The following is a 20,415-nucleotide window of genomic DNA, read 5'->3' on the forward strand; positions in this document are numbered from 1 at the left end:
CCGCATAGCTGCAATGGGGCAGTAATCCATTCAAAGGTTTTGCACTGCCGTATTTCTTCAAACAACCTTCTAAAGGAAGTGCTACTTAACATGGCAGTGATCTACACACAAACAAAATATGTGATGAACACAAAGCACTTAGGTTTAGAAGCACTTAAGGAAGAATGCATGACATCTTTACAGTGTATTGTGTATGACTGCATGCATGATTAGGTTTCTCCTGCTTATTATTATGTGGCATCTTATGGTTCATAGTATTTCTACACACTAAGAAGAACAAGCCTTCTCCCCGAGAAACCAGGTTCTCTGATATGGGAAGCCACCATGCCTGTATCTTGCTTTGCTACAGTAAGGCATGTACAATGAAGGTGACTATGTCAAATCCCTATGGATCATGACAGAAAGACCCAGTTCTTCCCTTTGTTTCTTGCTCAGCTTCTCTGCTCCATTACATCTGTGAGTGTCAGTCAGCATCCATGTGTTCTTGTCTAGTAAGTAGAGGCTTCCCAGCTGTATCACCCATCTTTTTCTGCATCTCTTCCACGGCTTTCAGCAAACCTGCTCGTTCCTGCTCAAGAGTGAGAATGGACTCCTTCAGTTTGCCTTCATTGGTCAATAAAAGCTCTACTGTGGCTTCAAGGTTTTGGATCTTTCCATTAGCCACCTTTCAAAGCAAGAAGAAAGGAGGACGGGGAGGAAGAAGGGAAAGAAAAAAAAGGAAATTCATTAATAACTGAAACCAACTTTAAAACTATTTTTTGAGATACATTAATACCTATAAAATACTTACCAAATGATGAAAAATTGCAAAGGTAAATGCAAGTATGAATGTTATTAGATCTGTGTACTTTAGACTACAACTATGGTTTTGCCTATAACAAGAAACTTCCCTCTCTCAACTTGATTGCTTTGATTAGTTCACAATTAAACTCAGAATATAATGCAAAGCAATGAAATTAGAAAGTTACTAAGCCTGCAAATTATATACCAAAGAACTGCAGGTTAAGATAAGCCTCTGTATTGGTCAGCTGGGAGACATTTTTGGCCAGCCATATTTGTTGAATTCCACGTGCTTTGCAAAGCAAAGACAATCCAGCCTGTTAGCTGCATCGTCATTTCATCTCGACACTGAGTCCAACAAATGCCAGTTTTGGTGTCAAAGAGGTAGGAGAGGATTTAGTGCAATATGCAAATGGACAACACATCCTAAAAAATTCCAAAAATTCTCCTTCAAAATGCTGCACATATGGGCATTCTACTTGATGGCAAAACAAAGTATTAGATCATTCAAACTCATCATGTGAGATCTGTAGCTGAGGTACTTTGACAAAAGCAGAGATTTCTTTGGAGTTTCAGCACTGGGTAACATTTGGAGACAAGAGCACTGGATAGTCTTGGCTTTCAGGGAAGTATTTGCCTTCCTGATGAGCTCACTGCCCTTCATATAATTATGGTGGGTTAGAAAGTTCAGCCTTTGGGGGCAAAATATTGACAAACCGTGATCCATATTGCTTGCTGATGCATTTTCCTCCCATCAGCAATGGGTCACCTTTCACCACAGGAAATGAAGGCTGATAAGGCCCAACTCCAAGACAAAGGGATTGCTCCAACACTACAGACAGTTAAGTTCCCCACTATGATGTTAGGTGCTGACTTGCCAGCACTCATGTGGAGATGAGCTTTGCAAAAAACTGCTTAGGACTGAAAAGTCTTTAGGGGCAGGAAGGGATAGAAGATCCCCTGATGCGGGTATCTATAGGACATCACATCTTGAATCTCATCCCAGAAATCCCTCTCCCCCATGCTACATTCAACAATTTCATTGCTCATGTGCCTGACGCTTTATGAAAATATCTTGCAGAGGAGTCCCTGTTCTTCTGACTTCTCTAAGGCTCATCTTAGAACCTGAAACAGGTTCAGATCTCACAGGATCAGAATTTACAGCTTAAGCAAATTTTTGTTAGGAGAGGCAATCTAAGTCCGCACAGTTGGCTAGCTTTAGTCATGATACAGCACCAATGGCTGAGAAACCTGAACTCCTTCCCTCACCTACTATCTTACAAATATATGTCTCTAACAATAATCAAGAGGCTTGAAATGTCTGCTTCTTACCCTTGAAGTCCCTTTCTCCATCAAACTAAATGCATGGTCAACAGTTTTATAACAAATGTCCTGTTATAAAGCACCCAGAAAGCTGACTTCTTGAACAGTTAAGCAAAGAATAACCCCTACAGAGACCAGGTGTACTGCCTCTGAAAAAGCTGCCGACTGAGTAGGCACCAAGCATATATTAGAAATTATTATTTCACATACTATCTAAAAAATCTGGATAACAGTTTAAAAATAAAAATCTTGTAAGAAAGAGTATGTCTTTATAGACAATGTATCCCATATCTGATGTATCTCTAAATTGTGACACTGGCATTAGCTTTCCCATTCGCAATAGACTAATATCCTTGCTGTAATAAAGCAATGACTGAAAACATAAAAATGAAGTTGAGCGAGCACTTTGTGTATTTTTTAGTCATCTTCTACAGCTATGATTTTAATTACAAGAGAAGAGACAGTGTGATGAATCAACTTTTCTCTAATTGCAAGCATATGCTCTATCCATCCTGCTCTCAGAATTTCTGCTGCATTTAAACTTTAAAGGCTAAACTAAATAAAATTGCAAGTGGCTATGCTTTAAAGTCACTAGACCAAACACCAATAACTCCTGTGCCTTGGTGTAGGACAGTCTCTTCTGAAAAGGTGGATAAATTAGAATATTAATTAAATATGAAATATAAATTGTACCTGCAGTTCTTCCAGGAGATCAAAGTTTTGTTTGCGCAAGCTACTGTTTGCCTTTTCTAATTTATCCAGTCTCTGATTGTCATTTAAAGATGAATCTATAAGCTCATCCTGAAGCACATGGTATTCAACTTCATAAGCTTGCAACTGCTTGGCAATATCCATTTCAAACACCTGTTGTATATAAAAATATTATTAGATGCTGTGCAGATCAAAACCATAGCTCCTTCAATGCTTTAAAATCTATGGATCTAGACTTAGTTATCTAATCACTACATATAAAAAAGGACTGAATTTTTGGCATTCACATTTCCTAATCCCGAAATGGAAAGATTGAGGCAGTAGAGTGCACTGGATCTACTTAAAAACTTTGCTACTGATTTGCTGCCTGACTTCAGCAAAATCACTTACGCTAAAGTTTTCAAGAAGCGTAGACTTTGTAGGGTATTCCCCTTTTTAGGTTTCAAATTTAATGCATCTCAGTTTGGCATAAACCCTCCTAGATGTACTCGGAATTAGATGTCACTTTAGAAAAGTGTGGTCCAAGCCCACGTGCCATGTGTACAAGTGTAAGGCTAAGTAGAACAAAAGCTTTAAATGAAAACCAGTAAACATTGCCAGGTTTATTTATGATTCTACTGTACTCCTAGAGACAGAAAGAAAATGAAATAATCTATCCTTACACTAATACACTTAATGGAAACATTATGTAATGTCAAAGCAGTTTTCTATTATTATTAACTATGAATCACTGAAATGAGTGCTCAGTCTTATGCATGAATATTAAGAAAACCTTTTATTTTGAAAGCAGATAAATAAATTGAGGTGCACAGAGTGACCCAAAGGAAAAATGTGCTATTGTATTTTCCTTTTTTGGCAAACATCTGCCATCAAATTATTCAGGAAATATGACTCTAATGTCCCTGAGCTAGTTATCTCCTCTGAAAGCAGTGAAGAATGTGGTAAATTAAAAGGACAAGTGTACCAATCACAGAATGTAGTAGAAACAAAAGTTGACTTAAAAACGCATCTGGAAAATAGCCCAAGAATAAAAGTTCAAGGGTTATTCTTTATTTTTAAACCTCTTATACTTTATTCCTTTTGGCAATGAGTCAAGTATCAAATCCTATCTTAAATAGCTGTTGAAATAACAAGAATTATTTCCTATTTTATTTATTGGTTTTGTCTACAAAACTTTAACTGTTGGTTATATTTAAAGAAAACATCAGTTTATGAAATGTTTCTGACACCTGTTACATATGCTATAAAAAATTCTGTCATAGTTGTACAGCAGCAGAAATACACATACCAAGCATCTAAGTACAGAAGGCTGAAATACAATTTTAATTTGAGTTTGGTTACACATGTGGAACTTTCATTTTCTGTAGGTCTGAGCATCTCCGGAGAACACACACGTTGAAATTTCAATAAAACAAACGGTGCAATTCAGCAGGGCATAATGCTAGTTCCTCTCATGACCTCTGCCACTTCTAGCCTCTATGCTCTTGAGAAGGGAGGGAAATCCCTGCTGTCATACCCAAAGTATCAAATCTGAAAGGGGGGAAACATGAAGCAAATCTAAAACTTGACTTGAAAACTAGCTAACTGAAGGCACATTAGGTCATGTAAACCAAAGGCCATGCTGCAGAAGGCGTGAGGAGGACGGGGATTAGCCCAGGAGCTGTGTATGGACTGCAGGGCTGGTTAAAAAGCTGCTCTCTTCAAAGGCAGCCCTAATCAAAGCCGGGGAACTGCTCTCCCTTCAACTCACTTCTACCTGCCCACTTTAACTGTAGAGCACTCAGAGCTGCCTAAACAGAGTATCTCTCCCTCCTTCTGCTCAAAGCCATGGTTTTCTGCAGGTTGCCCAAGCACTGCAAGTCTCTGCAGAGCTGCACACTCCAGGCTTTCAGCCTGGCAGATAACATACAATCCCCTTTGACTCCTAGAAATTGCTTGCTTGCTTTCCCCTCGCACAGGCTTTCTGTTCTCCCCTCCCTCCTTTGATAATAAGCACTAGAAGCAATTTTTCCGATCCTAATTCGAGTGCATGTCCCATGGAAGCTTTGCTGCCAGGGATCAGAAGGGAGTCCCTCGCAAGCATTCTGCAGTGTACTGTGCTGCTGCCTGCTTTCTTTGTCAAGCCACAGGCTTTGCAGGTCTCCTGCAGCCCTTGGTGAGTGGCAGGCGTTTGCAGTACACCCCCCATGTTTTGAACCACAAAAGGCCTTCAGAAAAACAGGCTAAACCCAGTCTTCTATTTGCCTGCTGCAATGTCAAGTGTAAAGGGCTTCTAAACAGGCCAGCCTTAACTGCAATAATTTGTGATTTTTTCAAATGCCATAGTTATTGTCTGGAGCCTTCTGCTAGCTTAGCAATATTGCATCATTTTCCTTGTCTGCCATTTAAAAAAAATATATCAAGGACTCCCAGTTTTTGCTGTCTAGAGTCACTGCTCACTGCAAGCGACTGCACTGCCCCACGTACTCCTGGCAGAAATACAAAGGCACTGTTGTAACATACTGAACCAGCACCATAAAAGCCAGTATAGACGAAGTCAACGTAGGAGGCTTCTAATTTCATTAAGTAAGGTCAACATTTGTGAGGCTCTTGTAAGTCAATTTTTGCTTCTGAAATGAGACAGGAGAGCAAGATTCTTTGGAGACAGGAAAACTCAGAAGACTCTTAGCCCACCTTGCTGCTTTTTTTGTGGAATGCACTGCGTATGGGCTGTAATATTGCTGCCAGTAACAAAGTGTTGCACACTTAAAAAAATAAAGTAAACTCACTTTCATTGAAGGCTTCATAAACTGACCATAACCAACATATGGATGTATGAATGCAGAGATGCTATACAAGTCATATGCTTCCAAAAGTTTTCAGTATCTTCAGAACTACAATAACAGAATTCTCAGCTTGAAGTAATAAAATACACTCTTGTGGATTTTCTGTCAAGAACTTGTTAAAAAGAGCATTCCTTTACATACTACTCATATGTTCAGATTATTTCATACCTGACTAATGGTCTTTTCCATCTGTACCAAACCCAAGTTAGGGAGAGTGCTTTTAATAAAATCAACAATAGTTTCTAGGTTCTCATGCTGCAGAATCAAGGGCTTATGGCTTCCCAAAAGGCTTAAAGCCACTTTAAATATAGCCTCTGATCCTTGAAGAAAGAGCATATCTGTGAAAACAAAGAAAAAACAGAGTACATCAACCAAGCACATCTTTTGACAAGAATATTAAAACAGCAAAATGTCCAAAGACAACAACTTCTCATAGGAGCAATCTGGAGGCTAGACATACTATGCCAGAGATGTGCTTTTGTTCCTCTGGCTATAGCTTTAGAAGTTTTGTAGGATCAAGATTATTACTGTGAATAGCACACTTGACTAACACAATCAATTAATCTGTTTAGTGAGTTTTCATCCAAAAAATCCAATTCAAAGTTAAGCTAAGTACACAATAAAGCAGGTAGTCAAGTTTGTCAGTGTTGCCACTTTTTGTGCATGTAATAATTTTGTGGGCTTTTTTCTTTTGAGATGTTCATGGGAATCTGAATTTGAATAGAATTCTAATCCCAATACCATTTAAAAGTCAATACAAATACAACAGGTAAAAACTACACCTGAAGCCACAACCCAAGATCTGAAGTTCTGTTCTTTTCTCATGTGGTGGAGAAAGCTACAAAATCTGTTAATACACCATTGAGCACATGAGGCTAAATGTGCACTTCCCAGCAGCCTCAAGTTTCATGTGCATGTGCTTATTTTTAGTATGTGTTCAATGACTTATGCTAATATTCTAATAACTACCTTAATAAGTACCCTGAAATCTTAGTAATACAGCTTAAGCATTAATATTGCAGGTGGCCCTGCAATGACAGCACCTGGCATACGTTCAAGCACACTGAAACCACAGTATATAGTGACCTTTCAATGCAACTTCCTTTCTTTTCTTTTACTTCACAAATCGCCTATGTCTTTATAGAGGAAAGAACTAGAAGACTGCAATGAAAGCATCAGACAAGAAACCCATCTTCACAAACCCATCTGTCCACAGTATAAACAGCACTGCCCTGCATTTGACTTTTCTGCCACTATAACTCAGAATCTTCTCCTGGTTTTATTGAGGGACTCGCTGCAGGCAAAAGCGTCTAACATACGAAACAATACTGATGGAGGCAGAAAAGGAAGAGACAATACTGTGGTTTTATTCCATATTTCCTAAATATATTTTTATATAAATAAATTTTTATATATTTTATTTCCCTCCTTTGTATTCGAAGCTGTGAATGAAGTCACAATCACTTATGAAGTAGCACACTGACACCAAAAACCCAGTTTGTTTTAATGATAAAAAAAAAAAAGAAAGAAAGAATAATAAAGAGAGAGAGGAAAAAACTACCACACAGTAAGGGAAACAGCTACCAGCAAAACCACAGGTATCTCTGATGTACTAAAGAACGTATGAAAACACTGTCTAAGTGCCTTTCTTAGTAAAAGCAACCTCTCTTTCCTAATTTGTATCAGAATGAAATTCCCCCTTGTGCTCTTTTGCCTGTAACGTTGAAGCCATAACTCATTTCACTTCTCTCTCTTTCTCTCTGAGAAAGAAAAGCACAAGTAATAACTAACCATAAATCTTGTACTTTGCTGCCATTTATCCTAAAAGTGGTGTAAAATTTTTCAACTCCGATTCAATGTGAAGTCCAAAGGCGGGAATGATTGAGAAGTGGTAACAGAGCATGCATCTGCCTCAATTCTCTATTGAAACTGAAAACTATGGGAAAATAGTCAGGAAAGCTCTGTATTAGGACACGGAATGCTGAAGGACAGCTAAGAAACACAAAGTGAAAAAAAATAGGGCTGAAAATAATGCATATTTATGATTCAGCGCCTGCCCCATAAAGACATGTAGATTAACTCAAGGTGACCTATAAATTGTTAATGAATGTCTGTATGAGCTGAGCTGGTAATATATGGCTGAAATCCCTCTCTCATTTAAAATAGCAAGTACTTAACAAAGACCTGTTTGTTATCCACGCCCCACGCTTCCCGTTAAGTGGGCTGCCAGCCAACGACAGTACAGTGAAGGTAACTAAATTAATGTCAGCACAACTGGCAGCCTACAGGATTAAAAAAATTAAGTTTTATCTACAATCTTGAAACAAAATAAACAGTATTTCTACCAAGTCTCCTCCAGTAATAAGTAAATAGTGGTATTAAAGAACACGTCTTTGTTAATGCTGTACTTTCATTAGAACCTGCTCAGGAGAAGTGTTGAAAGTTTGGACAGATAATTAAAAAGTTAAAAGGAGTTTTGCTATTTGACTCATAAAACAGTCTTTGGGTTAACCTCTTTTTAGCCTACTTCTTTTACATATTGCTTGTAAGATGCTTGCAAAAAGTGCACTCTATGGAAATCTATAGGAAGTGGTCTGTAACAATTATATTATTAAACATCAGTGGGGCTTCAAATACCAAGGGTTCAGAGATACCATGTTAGAAAATGGCAGTGCAATCTTACAGTCTTAGTAACCTATAGATGGGTTACTTCAACATTAAAAGGCAATATTCTTTCATCCCAAGGGTTCTAATAAGCGAGCGATGAACATGTACGTATGTTCGGCAAAAGTGTGTGAACGCATGGGTCAGAACTGATCAGATCCTAGCTTGCCATGCTGCTAACGACGGCTGCTAGCAAAGTGACAGCTCTAGCCTTTTTTAGGTTTATAGTTAGTTGTGTTTCAGAGTCTTCACCATGGGTGAAGATGAGATTATATTTTCTAATATAAAACAATGTCCAATGTTCTTGATTTATAGTTCCAGTAAACACGGTTTTAAGGAAATTACTAAATACTTTGAAACAGTAAAAACTGCAAGTGTTGGTCATGCTAGACTTTCTCTCTAAAAACATTGGAGATTTTTAAGAGGTGACAGTTTCAGTCACACATGCTTTTCCGTTCCTGACCTAAAATCAGTCCTGTGAAGATCATGTATCTATGCCTTCTATTCTAATGTAAAATCTTTCCTTTCTAAAGCCCTACAATCCTCCAATGACAAATAAAATACTAATCTCTGCATTAAGGCAGAAATCCAAATATACTGGATACACAAGCCACTTTTATCCTCATTGCAGCCAATTGTCTAATTCAAAGACTCTTATCATGTACAATACTATGAATGATTACGAATAATTGAAAGATGAACTCATTATAAACTCTGTACATGACCTCAGATACAGCACTTCATTTAATTCCTACAGATTATTACTGTCAGATGTATGTTAGCTTACTTTGCACTGTGCCAGGGGAGGGGAAAAAAAAAAGAAAAAAATAAAAAGAAAAAAAATAAAGAAAAAGAAAGATGTTTTCCCTGGAGTTAAAATGCTAATCACAGGACATGTAGTTCTACTTAGCTATACACTGTCCTTTTCACTGTGATTTCTTCTAGCACTACTTTTGGCATGTCCTTAAACAGAAACAGGACAGGATTCTTGTTGGTTCTTCTTGGAATCTATATTCATTATTTGTTATTGTGGTGGATGAGACTATAATTTTTTTAAGTCAGAAAACTGTCAATATTAATACCCTAATAATTGCTTCATTACATCTCTTAAGTGAGACTGACTAAAGAAAATGAAAATAGCTTCTCATTAGAAGAAAGGAATCGGGGGGGGGGGGGGGGGAAGCCCCAGTCCACCCTGTGCTCATCATGGATGATCCAATACCACATAAGGAAATTGAAAAACAAACAAATGAAAAGGAAATAAAGCATCTTCTCAAATACCAAACAATTAATCTATGAAATATACATCCATAAGATAGCATCAAGGTAAATTCTTAATTGGAATTTAATTAGAGAACTTTACTTCTGTAGATTCTAAAAATAGGTAACGGAAGTGACTTTAGAGCCTAAACCCCATTAAGCTTCCAAACATTTTCGGAAAGTGAGATTATCACTCAGGCTAAAATAGTAAGGATAAGAAACACTAGTTTAAAAGCCCTATATGTTTCTGCAGAGCAAATCCATGATTAAACTGCAAGGACCATCTCTGTGTGTGTTTTAAAAACATAACCCTCAAAATAATTTTCCACTGACACTGTTGGAGACAATGGTAATAGAGTAAATGGACTTATTTCTCAGATGATGCCTTTGTTACATCTCTCTTCAGCTTGCAACTAACTAACTGTTGGTGTTGAAGTGCCATTGTAATAACACCATGACTTCATGGCACCAAATTTTACATTCTCCCTGCAAGTGGTTACAGCGTGGGAAAAGGTAACAATGAGGATGAAAAGACAGGACGGTTTGGGACTGTCATATGTTCTCCTCCTCTCTCTTTCCATTTTACTGTAAATACTACATGCTCCATAAGATGACCCCTGTTGTTGTTCTTCTGTTCTTCAACAGTAAATAAAATATTTCTCCTGGGTGTCTGAAACAGGTTGGATAATAATGCTGTTCCTAATAACAGGATTCCAAATATAAGACTTCAAAAAGAACAGATAGAAGTTTTATGCAGAATTACCAAACACTCTGGCTACAAATCCTAGGGGAAACTGGGAGGCAAACATGGTGAGAAACCAGGGAGCAGCATAGAGGCTGGGGCCAATCTCATGTTCCTCTAGGTGGTTATAGAGGTCTCGATGGTAGTCATGAAGAAGTCGAGACAGTTGATACATCTGTATCTAGAGGGAATAAGAACAAAGAGACTAAAGATAAACATGTTTTAACACTCATAGTAGCAAAGTCCATGCTTCACACTCTCATAGAAACAGTGAAAGACTTTTGTCAGTTCATGTTTGGACAGAATTGTGTGAAGAAAAGAAATACTCAGAAGCCACCTAAAAGACCCAGGATGGGTCACCTGTGAGCCTATGACAGGCTCATTTGCAGCATCATTTGAACCTCATACAACATGTAACAGAATTCTTCCTATTTATGGTTTTCATAGTTTCCCTGGTAGCCTTTTTATTTGAAACTAGTGCATTTAAGATGATGTATTCTTTTCCCAGATTATCCTTCTCCATTTCTGAGAACTGACTTTAAGTTCAAGTCCAGATTTTGACAATGCTATCTATATTGCATTATTACGATTATAGGGGGGTTGGGCTAGAGGACCTCTAAATGTCCCTTCTAACCCAAAGCATTCTATGATTTAATATTAGCATCCTTTTACTAGAAAAATTGAAATCATACCTGTAAAATTGTCATGTCAGGACGATATTGTTTTCTCAGACCCATGTCAAACATGAGAAACTTTAGCATTTTAAAAGCATCTTCTTCACTCATATGAAGCAGTAAAACTCCTGCTACAAAACTAAGGCCCTGGCAATATCCTACTTCCTGGTCCAGAAGCGAATAGGCCTTCAAAATATTGTAGAGTGACAGCTGCCCAGCTCCCAGCTGTGCTGAGAAGTACGGATGTGTTGGAAACGTGCGCCCTGTGAAAACAGCTGAAGTTAATGACTTAAGCTAAAAAAATAAGCAAAAAAACCCCTTGTCATGTTATCAAATTAAACAGTCTTTCAAAAAGGTAGATTCTTTTGAAAGGCAAATTCTGAGTCAACCCACAGAAGACTGTAAGAAAGTTAGCAATGCAAAACAATTGACTCTCATACTCTACTACTGTTTTGTTACAGTAGTTGCAAAATTAATTTAGAAATTGTCGGGGGGATGGGGACAGTCTGTTGTTTGAACAGCTGAGTAACTGGTTCTTAAGACTGGCCCTTGATCAGTTTGTTAAAGGGCTTATAGGGGCTGGTTGCCTATAATGGAGACTCGATTCAGTGGTTCGACAACTCACCCAGTCCTCTTTTCTTGATTAAACAGTATTAGCTTTTACACAACTATTAGGATCCAGGCACAGACTTAGAACACCCAAGCTCTCTGGGTTGGGGCCCCTTCCCTTTCTCTTTTCTTCTTGTCTTTTCTTCCAGTAAATGTGTCTCTTGTCACCTCCCTCCTTGCCTTGATCCCTCCCAGTCTTATGGGTCCTTCGTCCTTTCCTGCAGCATGAAGCTCAGACCCTTCCATGAGCTGATCCAGTTCACTAACCTGGCAGAAAAATCCACTTTTACATGGGGTTAGATGTTCTGCCCTGCCGCTCAGCCGTGTCAGCTCCAGGAGGCGTCCCATGAGCACAAGTGACAAGTGCTTGGAGAGTGGCAGTCAGTTGTCAAGAGCAAAACTTTCTCTTGGTAGCAATGGGCTTTGGATCTATTCCCCACATCTCTGTAAATCCCTGCCTAAGGTAAACTATACTAATTGTAGAGCTGTAGGAGCACAACTGAGCCATTTCCAGTCCTTCAGTTCTAGAATAAGATGATGACTTCCACCCCAGCCTGGCTTAACTGTAAACTTTCATACAGAACTGGGACCCACAAGTCCTTAAACCAAACGAATCCAGCTAGGTCACCTACACAATCAGTTTGACCCACAATATTTACTCAGTGAGTAAAAACTCAATTTGTCTTTTTTTCTGCAGCCCTCACAATATCAAGAATTGTGTAGCTATGTATGTGCTATGATATATGCTATATACAGATTATATGAGAATGCAGCTAACAGAGGCAGCCAACAGACACAGCATTTTGTGCAGCAGTTCCTGGGCTTTGCTTCTTTGAGCTCTTGAGCATCTGGGTACTTTGGGATCACCAGGGGACTCCTGGGAACCTGAGGGTACTGTTGCTGGCAGGTAAGGCTGAGGCTGTGGTAAGGGTAGCTCTGGCAGCTTCTAACCAATCCTTGTCAGCTGCCCTTGATAACAGGGTGCCGGTAGCCTTTGTTCTAGCTGATCCCTGATGAGGGAGGGTCATTAACGACCTGGATGATGGGGCAGAGCACACCCTCAGCAAGTTTGCAGATGATAGGGAGGAGTGGCAGATACACCAGAGGTTGCGCTGCCATTCAGAGGGACTTGGACAGGCTGGAGAAATGGGCTGACAGGAACTTCACAAAGTTCAACAAAGGGAAGTGCAAAAATCCTGCACCTGAGGAGGAACAACCCCAGGCACCACTATATGCTGGGGGCCACCCAGCTGCAAAGCAGCTTTGCAGAAAAGGACCTGGGGATCCTGGCAGTTGCCAAGTTGAACATGAGCCAGCAATGCGCCCTTGCAGCAAAGAAGGCTAATGGTATCTTGGGCTGCATCAGGAGAAGCATTGCCAGCAGCTCGAGGGAGGTGATCTTTCCCCTCTACTCAGCACTGGTGAGGCCACACCTAGAGTACGGTCCCTAGTGCTGGGCTCCCCAGTACAAGAAAAATATGAACTTAGTGGAGCAAGTCCAGTGAAAGGCAACAAGGATGATGAAGGGACAGTTGGGAAAGGGTAAGAGAGCTAGGACCATTCAGCCTGGAGATGAGAAGGCTCAGGTGTGATCTCATCAGTGTGTATAAATACCTCATGTGAGGGAATGAAGAAGAGGGAGCCAGGCTCTTCTCAGTAGTGCCCACTGACAGGACAAGAGGCAATGGGCACAAACTGAAATACAGGAAATTCCACCTGACCTAACCCTTTTTTTATTGTAAGGGTGGCCAGACACTAGCACAGGCTGCCCAGAGAGGTTGCAGAGTGTCCATCTGCGGACACTCAAAACCTGAGTGAACATGTTCCTGAGCAACCTGCTTTAGATGACCCTGCTTTGAGCAGGGGGGTTGGACTAGATGATCTCAAGAGCTCCCTTCGACCTCAACCACTCTGTGATTTTGTGAACAGAGGCATTAAAGGCTTCACTTTTACAGATTCTTTTCAAAAACTTTTCCAAAAGGGAGTATTTTCATTTCTAGGAAAAAAACCCTCCCCCTATCAGATTTCTCCTGTGAAGTACCTCAGTGGGGAAGAAATTTGACTACTATTTTTGTTTTAGTATTAAGTGGAGCTTGTTTTTTGGTTGCCCACTTGTTAAATACTACCCCACCCTTTAGCTCCTGGAATGCTGCTGTGCTGCCAGATAGTATCAGAGCTCCTGTTTCAAGAAGACAAAGCCCGGGGGCAGAGTCCTTCTGCCATCTGGTAGCTGCTCTAGCCTGCCACACGGGACACTGGCATTCGGTTCCTGAGCAGGTCTCCCCTGGCCAGGCTGTCACAGAGTTGAATGTTATAGAAAAAATATTTCTAGCTTCCAAATGAGAAGGAGCTTGTGTTCCTTTGCAAAGGAATCCTCCACCTGAATGACAAGCATTGTCTAAAGGCAGACCTGTACTGCCTTACTGGCACAGCAAGGCTCCTTTAATATGTCAGGAAGAAAAGTTACAAGCGGAGCAAGAATAAAAACGCAAAGAAGTTCTAAAAAACATTAAATGGAGGAGGAGCAGAACTGCTAAACTCACAAGCTGATTTGTTTCTGAGTGCCCTGGTGATGACTTAACAAAGAATTTTAGCTTTTGCTTAGGAGCAAACAACTCCCCGCCCTGCTGAAAGGAGACTCTAAATGAACTGTGATAGTCAAGGGTGCCAGAATGAGAAAGTAAGTACCTACTACTTTATTGTTGAAGGGTAATAAAACAAAACATAATTTTCTACTGTGTTCAGCAAACACTCTGTGATGACTACAGTGGTTTTCTATACTGATAGCATCTGGAAGTCAGTTTACCCTACCTTACTGAGAGAAGAAATCATTTACTGAACATGACTTTGGTGTTCAGAACCTGAAATCCCCAGTGACTGCGGTGTGTGCAGGTGGGGCCACAAAAGGAAATACACAAAAAAGCCTTCAGGGAATTGTGGCTTTGTTCTTGTCCAGGTAATGAAATAGCACTGTGACATGTAAACTGGGCCAGGAAAGTGGCTGCTGTGTCTTACCTCTGCATCCAGATGCACACTGCTGTCCTCATTCTCAGGAAGCACTATTTACAGCTGAAGATGTAATGATTCAACTAAGTGTGAGCAATACTATAACAGCTTTGGCTCATACTGTGGTAGCAAGACCTCTTTACCTTAATTTGGGAAAGCTTTTTTAAATATTATAACCACATGTTGCAAAAACTTAGGTTTTTCTCTTAAGGGAGAAGTACATGCTTTCCAAAGGATTCTTCAAATTTTAAGAGAAAATGCTTCTGGTAGCCTGAAGGAACACAAGTCAGAACATGCAAATTCCTTCTAGCTGCCTAACGAGTTATGCTGTCTGTTATTGTGCAGCACTACTCTATTGCAATGTGAATCACTAGGAAACCAGGAAGTCTTCAGCTTCCCAGTTTCATCTTACTGAAATAACAGGGCCCAATCCTTCCTTCAGCTAATGGGCTAGCAAATAGCTCCCCGGCAAAAACAACACTTTGCACGAAAACCACCATGAAGTTACCAATTTGCCAACACATGCAGTCATTTGTTTCTACAAGCAGAGCACATGGCTAAGATGAGAAAGTATTTGTGTGCAGAATCAGGCAGAAAATATGAACAGCTCGCTGAGCCAGCAAGCCCCAGTCTATTGTGTGAGCCAACCAAACTCAGACTGACTGTGCTCCCTATTGTCCAGGAGTTGCCCCACTCCTCTCCCCTCTGCTGAAGGTGTTCAATTCACTAACCCAGCACAAAACTATTCGCCCCTTACTGAGGCACCTCAGTGTGACAGAATCCCAACGTTCATTGACAGGGGTATCAGCACCAGGTATGCTGACTTGACTGATAGGTACTTGCTAACGATCGATCTCTGGTTGCACATAAATGTCTCTCTCAAAAACAAAAGACTGCTTCTGGTGCTGTTCGATCCAGGGGGATTCCTAGAATTGGTGTGACAAAGCCTGGAGGGAAACAATTTACCTACATTGCAACTGCCTATTCCCAGCTAGCATTAAGGCTCTTTGGAGTGTTACTTTCCCAGTACCAAGTCAAAACCTGGCAGGCCTGTCAAGTAGGGGAAAGTGCAGGTAGCATTGACCATCACCCTCCCCACTTCAGCTCATGCCAGTTTCTGCAGAAGCATGTCTGTTCCACCAGATTCTCATTTTCTGTGCACTGCCTTGATATTTTGACTCACTTTACAAAGTATTACAAAAAAGGAGAAAATATTCTCATTTACCACATAAAGCTTAGGTCACCATCTAAACTTGAATCTTCTTACAGTTCAGTACTTGCTGAAGGTAGTCTGCACACTGAGTTATTAAGAAATAGGTGCCCCTGGACAGCTCTGGGTATAGGTGATCCCACATCAGGCAATTCTTCCATGTGGAATAAAGGGAGTATAGACTTTCATTTGCAATGAAAAATACTCAGATACTGTTTGAGTAGTTACAAAGAGCAAAAGTATGATGGGACAACTCTGTACTACTTCTTTACAGAAAAGACGTTAAGTGGAAATAATACAATAGGTATTAATCATTCAGATCAAACCAAGTTGTCTTGGTTTAGCCCCAGTCGGTAACCAAGCACCACATAGCTGCTCGCTCACTCTCCCCCCCTGCCCCGCCCTGTGGGATGGGAAAGAGAATCAGAAGAGCAGAAGTAAGAAAACTCATGGGTTCAGATAAGAACAGTTTAATTGAAACAGGAAAAAAAAATTGTAGTGAAAAGGAGAACAATAAGGGAGAGAGAGAAACAAAACCCAGGAAAACCAAGTGATGCAACTGCTCACCACCCACCAATCAATGCCCAGCCAGTCCCCGAGCAGCGACCACTGCTCCCTGGCCAACTCCCCCCAGTTTGTATACTGAGCATGACATCATATGGTATGGAATAGCTCTCTGGCCCATTTGGATCAGCTGTCTTGGCTGTACCCCCTCCCAGCTTCTTGTGCACGTTGCAGAGCATGGGAAGCTGAAAAAGTCCTTGACTAGGATAAGCACCTCTTAGCAACAACTAAAACACCAGTGTGTTATCAGCATTCTTCTCATACTAAATCCAAAACACAGCACTATGCCAGCTACTAGGAAGAAAATTAACTCTGTCCCAGCTGAAACCAGGACACAAGTACAGATTTTCCCATGAATTTTTATCATTTTATCATGTGACATTTGGTTACTTGCAGTACATGACGTCCCCCGATGGAGTTTTTAATGGCAAATTCATTTAATCAAACTTAGTAATTATGGACCTCTTAAATTGCCCCACACAACTCCTCAGACCCAACCCACAAAGCCCACAACACAAGTCTGTTGTAAGTTCTATCATGCTCTGGAAGACATTATTAATTTTTTTCCTTTATTAGGAAAGAGCATAATGAACACTGAGTTCACTGTGGGATTATCCCACACAAAAGAGCTGGGATCCTCTTGGAAAAACACCAGCTCCTGGTTTCTCAGGCAATAAACTGAATTAAAATATCCAAGGGAGGGGAAAACAAGCTGTTAAAAAAATATCCACAACTGTATATTCATGAGGATGATCTGTAGATTATCTGTAAAAATTTCCAATTCAGCCATATCCCAGTGAGGTGTTACAAACTTGCATCAGATGGCTTACATTCAAACACAAATACTTTTGCCAGGGTAAAGGTTAGACATGTGAACATCTGACTCAACAATCGCATATATTTGAATAATTACTGTCACATTAGAAATGCTTTAATTACTGCAACAGATTCCACAGAATACTTAACCCAGCTGAGGAGCAGCCATGCACTGCTTGGGGACAGGACTGGAGAGAAAAGGGAACAGCCTTCATGAGGGAAGACGGAGAGGATGCCAAAAAGTACCTCTGTGAGATCTATGAAACGAATGACTGACTTGTGGGAGCTTCTGAGGTGGAGAGGTCGTTGGTACTGACACAGACCTTAACAAAACCATCTGGGAGCAGCAGCCACCAGAGACAGCAATAGTGTTTAATACTGATCCACATCTTACAGAGCTTAATAAGCTTTGGTCTTATTAAATGTTCCAGGGTTTTGTTATCATCTTACTCTAGCAGTGACTACCTATTATTAAATGGTGAGAGGCTTTTCGTGTGTTATCTTCTTTTATTTAATTCCCTTCCAGAGATCATAAACCCCTTATTTTAATTTCAGACGACTACTGTACCTACCTAGGTCAATAAGTATTGCGTGTTGCTGGGAAGTTAGTTGTTTTAGGAGTTCTTTATAAGGTGTGTCCTTTGGTTGTTGTTTACTTGGAAACTGATGTTTAAGATGGTATTGCTCTGCTAGAAATTTCCAGATCTCTCCACGGTGGTGACGTGGTACTCCTGAGAGAAGAAAGTCATTGAAACAGTAATTTGTACTCATACTGAGAGTTCAGCCATAGTTGAGCTAACAGGATTGAGGAACTGAAGATCCGCATCTGCTACATATGCAAGCAGATCCCTATCTGCTAGATCCATATCTGCTATCTCCAGTAGACCACAGAAGCAGATCAAACTACAGTGCTTATGCTTCCTCAACCAATAAAAGACATCAGCATCTTAACATGAGAGATTTAAGGTAGAAACAGGGTGAGCTGCCTAAGTCTAAGTTACCGCGTACATCCAGTCTGAGAAGTACCAGAAAAGGCAGCCAAAATTGCAATACTTGTCTCTGAGAAGTTACATGCTCATCTCCCATTTTTCCATGTAAAGTGCACAATAAAGCACTGCAATAGAACTAATTAACATTTTTCACTAATATAGCACTGACACTGTTGTTAGGAGTAAGTTTTAGGAAGGTAGGATGCACACATACCGAAAGCATAAACAAGTACAAATGAGATGTGATCCAGAGACTACAACAGAAAGCAGATAATCAGAAAGCAAGTATTGTATTTCTAGTTTTGCTGTTGGTTTGCTGACTGGTACACATAGAAATGTTTTGAAGCTTGAATTTCTTTCTCTATAAAAAGGGATGATGCTACTTAACTATTTCACATAGGTAATGGTAGCCTTCATTTCTATCTATAAGCAAAGCTCTGAAAGTAACAGAAAGGTTATTGTTACATGCATACTTTATTCAGCACAAGACTGGCACTATTAAATCATCTACACAAGAAATCAATACTCTATTCTTTGGGAAAGTATTCTGTCTAATGCATGATGTACTGGAACCAGATACTATAGTTTGAAGTAACTTGTGGCTTAAAGTTTTTTGGACTGCTTTTTTCTTTTGGTATGTATGTAACGTGATGACAACAACAATAGAAGAAATCAAAATTGACTCAAGCATACAACTTACATAGAAAGATGACAAAACATATTAGAGCAATTTCACTGCCTTCTCTCATATAAGCACAAAAGGATATGAATTTATCTCTGCACTACTTATTTTTACTACACCATCATAATCCAGAGACAACTGCTTGAAAATGAAATGCTAGTAGAAATGTATAATATTTGAATCCACATCAGAAGTGTATTTAGAGAACGTTTCTGTAAATTACTTAAGGGAACTTAAACCCAATTATCAAAAAGTCTCCAATGTGAAACAGTGAGGGAAAGTGTTGTTTCAGACATTGAATGAGCCAGGTTCTCCTCTTCAGATACACATCTAAAATACCATTAGCTTCAGTGAGGTTGAGTATGTCACATAGGGTAGAACTGGCTTAAGAGTGCACATTTACAGCTGCAAAATTACAAATGAATTAAAATTCCCTTTAAGGAAGTAGTTCAATATTAAGTTTATCTCTGTATGCTACATCATACATGTAAAATAAAGTATTTAGTTTACTACTTCCTAAATGAAAGATGCACTATATTTAAACATCTACTACAGTGTACACTATAGGTCAACACTATGTATTTGTTATCCTAATTTAAGCCCCATGCTTATTGAAACCTGCATTTCTTACCTGTTTGCCTGCCTTACTTAAGTTATTTTTAATGGTTTTGGTCTAAACTAGAACTTGCTAAACTCAATTTAAGTGCATTTTTCATTTCTGCATATGTATGAGATTTGACATCACTCTAAGAACTGGGCTCTAGAGAGCAGAGCATAATAGCATCAGGAGCTAGGGATAATTTCCCCATGTACTGGCTATTTGTATGTGCTTCTTAGCAATCCGCTAAGCAGGGCTTTATTTATTTACTTACTTATTTTGCATCACTCCACGTTTTTTTTAAGTTTTATTTTGAACTCTAACACAGGCCAGCATCACTGGACTATCAACAGAAACCAAGTTTTTCTCATGCCTAAACATTGACTGGACAGAACCCTTTACCTACATGAATGGAAGGAAACGTGTGATAATGAGCTTTCCTTACTCTGCAGAGATTTGTGCTTGGGGCATTTGATTTTGTTAGAAATCTAGACTTACCTAGTGATCTTAAATGGACAATTTATTCTAAATTGCTTGAATAATTGCATATAGGCAAGTTCAACATTTAAAATGTTAAACTTCTGCTAGTGGTGAATTCTTGACACTTCCTTTACACGTTGGAAAGGTTTGCATAGAACTAAAAAGCTCCTTGGAGTAGCCATCTTCACTATTGGCTACATATAGCTCTCAGTGTAAGGCTTTTGGGTCCAATCATGGCACAAATAACACTGAGTAATAACCCGATTTCTTAGAACATTTAAAAACCAGGTTAGGTTATATTACTTTTGATGCAATGGGGAGAAGGGCTGGTTGCTCAGCCCTGCAGTGGTGAGGAAGACTTTAAGTGGTGATTGCAGGTACAGTGCATTGCTGAACTCAGAAGAAAGGCAGTTCTACAGAGATATCCATATATACTGTTTGTATACACACATACTACCCAGGCTCTAACAGAGAACTTCCAG

At 39.7% G+C, this 20,415-nt stretch overlaps 1 protein-coding gene across 6 annotated transcripts in view; it reads right to left on the reverse strand.

The window, feature by feature from the left end:
- Positions 1-373: 373 nt before the first annotated feature.
- TBC1D1 (TBC1 domain family member 1) overlaps positions 374-20,415 on the reverse strand; it is a 109,010-nt gene continuing 88,968 nt past the window's right edge. For 5 of the 6 annotated variants that reach the window (XM_075708998.1, XM_075708996.1, XM_075708997.1 and 2 more), the window contains 6 exons: positions 17,757-17,915; positions 10,998-11,242; positions 10,327-10,486; positions 5,808-5,977; positions 2,797-2,967; positions 374-664 (listed from right to left, as the gene is read on the reverse strand). In XM_075708998.1, the coding sequence (XP_075565113.1) occupies positions 464-664; positions 2,797-2,967; positions 5,808-5,977; positions 10,327-10,486; positions 10,998-11,242; positions 17,757-17,915 (1,106 nt within the window). In that variant the 3' untranslated portion in view covers positions 374-463. The remainder of the gene's footprint in view (positions 665-2,796; positions 2,968-5,807; positions 5,978-10,326; positions 10,487-10,997; positions 11,243-17,756; positions 17,916-20,415) is intronic. The other variant, XM_075708999.1, reaches the window with a different exon arrangement.

This window comes from Pelecanus crispus, chromosome 4 (assembly GCF_030463565.1).
Source record: "Pelecanus crispus isolate bPelCri1 chromosome 4, bPelCri1.pri, whole genome shotgun sequence".
In the NCBI taxonomy this organism is placed as follows: Eukaryota; Metazoa; Chordata; class Aves; order Pelecaniformes; family Pelecanidae; genus Pelecanus; species Pelecanus crispus.